Genomic DNA, 7,818 nt, shown 5'->3' with positions numbered 1-7,818 from the left:
GTATGGCAGTCTGACTGAAGTATGTACCTGATGATATTTTTGTTTTTCAACTCTTTCAGTGAGAGATATGGACAACTCTGTCACCCTGTGGCAGTTCCTTCTCCAGCTCCTATTGGATCCCAGTAATGAGCAGCTGATCTGCTGGACCAATGAGGAAGGGGAGTTTAAACTGCTGCAGGCGGAGGAGGTGGCCCGGCTGTGGGGAGCCCGCAAGAACAAGCCCAACATGAACTATGACAAACTCAGCAGGGCTCTCAGATACTACTATGACAAGGTAAACAAGTCACCTCTTCTCTGCTATAGGATACCAGTATTTGGTGAGTCGTCAGCCTGCTATTTTCCTGCCCCCCATACATCTCCCAGCCTTGTAATTCCTACAGGAAAGCTGATTGGACATGCTGCCTAACCAACTCCCCAATACTCCCTAGCCCTGCCCCAAACCATAAGCATGTGTTGTCCTTCAACTTTGTCAAACATGTGACTAATATCAGCCTTTTCAGCTGTTTTTGAATGTCCTTTTGTTGGCCTCTCTGGGCCGAATGATGTCAGAATACAGTTTGCCAAAATGTGCCCCTGATTGGTCACTTTGTGGTTGGTAGACTGGAGCCTTAAATCAAGTCTTATCTGTCTGCTTCTTATTTGTCTGTTGATTTAGTTTGTCATACATTGCTGGTTGCCCTCTCAGGCAGAAAAAAAATGTAAATAATTCTTAAATGTGCAAGTGGCTTATAGATTTTCTTCACTAGCCAGCCAAAAAACAATGGTATCTATTGAGTGGCTGGTCAAATTTGAACGTTTGCTATTTGATTTTGCACCGTTTAGAGTATCCAATAAGAGAACGTGTTTGGTTTTAATATTTTTTGTGACAACAATGAAACATTTTCTTCAAGTCAACCAGAAATTCTGCAAAAAGATGTGGTGGATATGGTGTTATGCAGGGAGCTTACTGCAGTGACTGCTGATGAATGTGTTCTCAGATGTCGCAGTGCTGGTTCCAGAGTAAAATCAGAGGGTGTTTTTCTAAGTTAGTGGGGGTGCACTAGCAAGAGTTGCAGTGCAGACTGCATCGGCCTGCAATGCCAATCACAAGAGTATATTCAGGGTTCCCACATCTCCTGGAAAAACTGGAAAACCTGGATATTAAGAGACTAGTTTTCAAGTCATGGAAACACCTGGAAATGGAATAAAATGACCAAATATCCTGTAAATGAACCTGTTTGAGAACAAGTGTTGTCCTGTATTGTGAAGAAAACTCCTGAAAAATGTCCTGGAATGGTCCTAAAAAATGATTTCTTAAGAAAATGGGAACCCTGATATTGCTTAAAGTGTCAAGTTACTAATGGCAATTGATAAAAAAAAACTTTGATATTATGAGCTGTATCATTTATTTCCTGAGATAGCCAAACCACACAATAAACTATGAGCTGTTTTAAATGTGGATTGCAAACTTATTAAAAAAAGTTAGCAAGGGTTGCTATCCTTTTAGTGTTCAAAGTCTCTGTCAACAATAAACAGGGAAGAGTCTTGTAGCTGATTGCACATGCCATAATCTGGCCCAGACATGGATGTATTAAGTACTGACCAACAGCTTATGTTAGCAGTTAGTAAACAGTAGTCGGAATGCCTCAGTGAAAGATCACATCAGTATCTTAATCACTGTAATCAGGATCATACAGGACTGTGCCGAAGCTTCTCCTGTCAGTCTGTGAAACTATAATGTTAGCTAATGCTAGTTCAGCAGCTACACAACAGACTGAGACAAAACAACAACAGACAAAACACTGATAAGGTTTTTGTCAGTGGCAGTTAAACCCTGGTGAAACAAGGGTGTGTACTGGATAAACCTGTATTTCATCCATGTTATTTGATAATTTCCTAGATGGATAAATTGATCATTTCTCTTTTGTACAGCGTTATCAGAAATGAAAACTAAATATTATGTCGATAATATTGTCTAATATCAGTACTTATCATTTTGTAGCACTCGGAGCGTGTACAGCTTTGAGTACACACAATACTGTTTGTCCCCCTTTGATAGAGCAGTGACCCCCTAGAAAAGCTGATGGGACCATCCATCGTTTTGAAAAACAACAAGAGGTTGCATCACATTACAGAATAGTCCTCCTCTCTTTTTGAAGATCTAGTATTACTGTTGACGCTGAATGAATGAACGAGGCACAGACGTACAGCTCTAAGGGTGCTCAGGGGCTTGAGCACCCTAATGTTTTTGCCCACTCCCGGCTTCCAAAAAATAAAAATGAAATGAAATGAAAAAATGAATATGAGTTTGATCAGATTGCGGGGTATATATATAAAATCTGTTTGTCAGTCATAATTAAACCAATGACATGATGCCTAAGTTGCAAAACAGCACATGTTTTGAAGCAGCAGCTGAAGCCTCAGAGGGGACCGTTTCTTCCAGACAGCTGCACCAAAGAGTGCACCAGCAAATAGCAAAACCCAAGTTAATTGCATCTCAGAACGGTTAAAGTCCACTTGCTCAGTGACTTGCGGAAGAGGGTGAGAGTGCTGTCTGTCTCCCACTCTGCTTGTGGTTTGGCAGAAGCACAGCCTGACCCTGTAGGCGTTCTGGGCAGGGCTGCTCTGGTATGTTTGGCTGCAGCATTAGTGGCTGCTAGTTTGGTGCAGACAGGAAGGACAGAGCTGTCCCACGCAGAAGGCTTTTCTGTGGTCTCACTCTTCTATTTTTTACTATATTGCCTCTTTGGTAAAGGCATATTACATGAGGGAAAGTCTTGTTTTGGCTCTCATTCCGTGCTTTCTGCCTAGATGTTAATGATGCACTTTTTATTCTACTCACCAAGAGTATAAATTAACATTTTCTGCAATTGCTTTTTTTTGTGTCTTACAGAACATCATAAAGAAGGTGAATGGTCAGAAGTTTGTCTACCGCTTTGTGTCCTATCCTGACATCCTGAAAGGAGATGTTGGTACCCGAACAGACGGCGGGGATGTGGGTGCTGGGGGCCTCTCTCCATTGTCAAAGAGGGGAGACGGCAGTCTACTGGAGGGGGAGTCTGGTGACCGCAGCAAGGTAGGAGGTAGTACAGCAGCTCTGAGCTCCAGCACCAAGCAGTCAAACCGCAACGACTACATCCACTCCGGCCTGTACACCTCCTTTACTCTCAACTCGCTGCAAAATGGACGCCAGCTCTTCAAGTCCATCAAAATAGAGAACCCAGCAGAGAAGATGGCTGACAAGAGGGGTCTCATTGCCACAGCCCACAGCCAGGAGCAGTTCGCTCAGCCGCAACAGCCGACCGGTTTGCCATCCGTCATCAAGTTTGGAAACACTCCTCCAAAGCCAGCACCAGCACCGCCTCCTCAGGTTGACATAGAGCCCACCCTGATGTCCAACCACTTGGATTCTCTGCAAGCTCTGCCCCCGAGGGCCGAAACCATCAGCACACACTCCTCCCTGCCGTCCCAGTCCGTCTACTCGTTTGAACACATCCGCCCGTCGGAACCAACATTCAGCATATCAGACCTGACCTCGGCCAGCCCGTCTCCAAGCCTAGTGCCCGACTCCTCCCAGGAGCTGGTCATTGACAGCGACATGGAGTCCGGATCTTCTCACCCCGCAGACTCTCAGGCACCAGAACCCACAGACGCTCAGGCCCAGGAAAAGGTTAGTGTATATATATGGCAGTCAAATAGCTAAAAGTTTGAGCAGTTTTTGTTATTTAATCAGAGTCAGATAGCAGTTATTAGGTTGTTCGCTTGTGTTGCCAGACCACTGTCAATCAAGTCGGATCATAACACACTCATACAGTCCCAATTAGGCAAGTCACAATACCAGTGAAATTTCACGATTCTCGACACCAATTCGATATCACGTTCAAAACGAAAACAAAACAACTCTTTTATTAACATTACAAAAAATTGCAATAGCAACTATTTTCTGATAGATGTTTTCTTATTGACTTAATTCACTACTAAACAACTTTAATTTGCTCACCTTGCTTTTCTCTTTAGTACTCTTTTACACACACACACACGTACACACAGGTTTGGCCTTTCTTTCTCCCTGTATGTGTCTCTGCTGACTTTCTTCAGCAGTAAGTCTCCCACACAACACATCTCACGTTGAGGATCTTTCCACCTGCGATTCTGTTTTTACATCAGCAGGTGAGCCGCGTGTGGAGGAGGCTCGTTGTTAATGACGTAGCCAATCAAAACCATGGAAACTGAAGTGGATTGGCTTTTTGAGCATTAAACTCTTAATAAGTTATATTAAATAATTATGGATGTTGATTTGATCATTTTTTAAAGACCTGCAATGACCACCTGGCCACCTGGGAGCAGAGTAAACTAGCTGCAATCAAAACTCTTAACGTATTATCAATTATTAGTTATGAATGAGTTGGCAAACAGTTTACACTTTACATGGAGAAACATTATCAATCACTCATTTGGATCAGTTATAAGTTCAGTAGAGGGAAATAACTTTCTCTTTAACTGCTAAATGTTCCGCTATGTTCATCATGTACTCTTTGACTGTGCCCATGTGGGCACAGTGGTTTTTTTTTTTTTCTGCAAACAGCCACCTGCTGCAGCCGGAAACCAAAACAGTAAAGTTGTGGGCCATAAAACCTAAACAGTCAGCTGAAAGATACTAAAAGGGTCTTTAGAGCTGAAGGAAACTACATTCTGATGAGTATTCTTTGTGAATTTATCACTACCAGTGACCCTTTTCACAAACAAGTAGTCATTTAATTCATTTTTATTATAAATATCTGTTATTATAGAAGTAATTGCTCAAGTATATGTGTAGCAGTCATGCAGCACCACACCCTAAAAACTACCAGCACAGCAGGGAAATTAATTTTAAGTGAAATTCATCACACTATTAATTTCAACAAAACCATTTAGTTGCTTCATTTCAATTCTGCTCTCGCAGCTGTTAAGTTACATTATACTACATTATAATCAGTAGCTGTGTGACACATCTACTGATTATTTCAAAAAATTTAAAATTAAATGAGCTGTGCAAAGTGTAAAGCAAAAGTGATGAAATCAAGAAAATGTTATTAATGAAATGATCTGTCTTTTGTCCACCAGGTGGACAGTGGCATTGGTTTGTCGGGAGACGAGACCAGTTTTGTGGACGCTGAAACCAGTTCATCCTCAGTGAGCAGCAGCACCACACTCAGCACTCAGAGCTCAGGAAAGACACGCAAGCCCCCGAAAGTCCTGCAGATCAGCCCGCCAACTCTGCTTGTCACCACTTCTGACTTCTCCCCCATGAACCTCTGCAGCCCCTCTCTACCGACTGCCTCTCTCACACCAGCAATGCTACAGGTAAGGGCCTAGATTCATCCTCTTGGTAGTGAAGTCAAACCACATTTAAGCAAAACATTGACACAAATAAATGATGATACAAATCAGAACATACAAACAGACGTTGAATACTCAATAAGTGAATGAAGACATTTCAGTTAAGTTAACATTCAATATCAGTCTAATGGTAGCAGTATGAAAGATGCATGATGTACAGTAACACTGGTGAAAGTGTAGGATGGCATATAACATCTTTTGAAATTAAGAAATGATGAGTGAGGAAATGAAATGACAATTGATATAATATCTCTACAATAGCCTTTTTATTGGGAAATATTCAACACACTGTTTAGTGCACAGTACATTATTAACATGGCAGTTAATAATTACAAGACAGGAACATTTTCTATACATACTGTAGATAATTTAAGTTGAAATTGCCAGATGTATTCTTCCTGTCTTGGCTCCACCTTCATACGTTTGGAAGGACAAAGCCATGAGGATATACAAGGATAGAGGAACTGTAATCAGCAGTGGGACATCAAGAGCATTTACTCATTACACACACCTACTGTATATGAGCTGCGAATCGAGCTTGTAAAAGTTGTTCTGAATTGCTTCAGTGTTTTTGGTGTTGCTCAGAGCCCCCAAACTGGGGCCTGCGGGCCAAAGTTGACCTGCCATAAGGTTTGATTTAAGAAGAAGAAAATGTATTCAGAAATATATTATAGAAATTGCTGTTCATCTTTTGTGAGGGAAAAATGCTCTTTTAATTGAGGATCCCTAATGATTCATTATTTTTCATAATCTGAGTGACACTGCACACAGTCAGTCAGTTAAGGGAATCCTAGTACCATTTTGCATCTCAACTAGTATTTGCTTTTGGCCTGTGATCCACCATTACGTTTCAGTTCTGACCTTTAATGGGAAAAAGTTTGAGCACCCCTTTCTTAGATAACGTAGTGTTGCTATATTGTTGCATTGACTTGTATTTCTCTGTGAGGTATTTGGTACAGTCTTTTTTCCTTTATTAATTTCCTCAAGGCTCCCATGAGATAAAACCAAGACTATTTGACATCCAGTGTGCCATTTCTGCCCCATAAACTGCTGCAGACCTAGATGACTAAAAATCAACTGAATTTATAATGAAGTATATTTCACACTCTGTATTAACCATGCGTCAACATTTTCCAAGTAGGTGTGTTGTTTCATTATAATTAAAACATTAAATTGATAAATTACTATAACCAATAATAGGTTTGTTGATTTTTCATCAGAGAAGTTGTGTAAAAGCTCAGTGCTGCCTGTTGAAGTGATAATTAACAATTATTTGCATCATTTATTCATACCTTTTGTGTCTACAGTATTCCTCATTTTTGTGATGATGTCTCATAATGTTTTGAGATGATTCAGTAACAGCAGACCATGTTTAAATGGAATAGACAAGCATCATTGTCTAACTGGGCAGAACCCAGAAACGACCTGAACCTCCAACATTTACTGATCCTGACCAGCAGGTGGCAGCAGTGCCACAGTAATCTTGGATGTTTGGCCGTTTTTGGTGTTTAGTCGTTCCTAGTGATGCTGAATGCAGACCGCATGACTGTGTGCCACTGTATAGAATTTAGGAGTCTATTAGATTTGCTGGTTCAGACAGAGCTGTTTTTATTCTGTCCTTCCCCAGCAGGCCAGGTCCAGTTGGTCATGAGACCCACTGTTAGCTCACTGCTAGTTGAATGAGTTCTTCTTCCTGGTTTCTCTCTCTTCTGTCAGTTGTTGACTTTAAGCATTTTCTCTTCGCTGTATGAGAGGAGTTCTTGATGGTCAGTACTGTTGCATATGGGTTACTGCCCTTGTGTTTAGTATCTTCAAATTTGACCCCACAATTCATTAACAAAATGAAAATAGATTAATGAATGAATTGTCAGAGGTGAGTCACTCAAACTGAGGGATTTAAAATTCCATTTTAAATTGACACCAGTAATAGACCTGTTAGTAAGTGATTATAGACCTAGTGCAGTTAAAAGTGGCAGTTAAAGTTGACGAGAGCAGTGATGTTGATGTGCAGCAGGTCTTTAAACTGTCACATAAACCTTTTGTGCATGTGGTATACACTTAACTTCTCTAAGGGTTGGGATGTGCTTGCTTTTTACCAACATACACAGACAAGCAGCAGCGACGTGAGAGGCAGAACAAACAAACCAAACACTGACTCTAGATAAGGCTCTTTGCTACGCCACTAGATGCCACTAAATCCTACACACTGGTCACAATTTGGTTGTCTTTTCAACATCGATTAGCCTAGCACATAGCATTTTTTAATAAAAGGAAAGGAGACAGTTGACCAAGGTTCTGACCGAGGCTTGCTCAACTGTTATTGGAGCATAAAGCAAAAAAGGGGCGGGAAGGAAGAGGTCTTGTGATCTTCAGAAGCCACTTTAAGCTGCACCAGTTATAACAGGAACAGTTCCTTAGTCACTAATGGAGGTCATCATATATGTGACCAGCCACGAGAAA

The 7,818-nt window shown here is 41.2% G+C and overlaps 1 protein-coding gene across 1 annotated transcript in view; it reads left to right on the top strand.

Moving 5' to 3' along the window:
• Positions 1-2,872: 2,872 nt before the first annotated feature.
• The window catches only part of elk4 (ETS transcription factor ELK4), a gene marked incomplete at its 5' end in the record, with an annotated part of 9,323 nt that continues 4,377 nt past the window's right edge, over positions 2,873-7,818 (top strand). The window contains 2 exon segments of the mRNA XM_035661544.1: positions 2,873-3,649; positions 5,083-5,322. Of these exon segments, the coding sequence (XP_035517437.1) occupies positions 2,873-3,649; positions 5,083-5,322 (1,017 nt within the window).

This window comes from Morone saxatilis, unplaced genomic scaffold, assembly GCF_004916995.1.
Source record: "Morone saxatilis isolate NCDOM2014 unplaced genomic scaffold, NCSU_SB_2.0 Contig18, whole genome shotgun sequence".
In the NCBI taxonomy this organism is placed as follows: domain Eukaryota; kingdom Metazoa; phylum Chordata; class Actinopteri; family Moronidae; genus Morone; species Morone saxatilis.
Note: the sequence above shows the minus strand (reverse complement) of the source record. Positions and strands in the feature narration are given on the sequence as shown.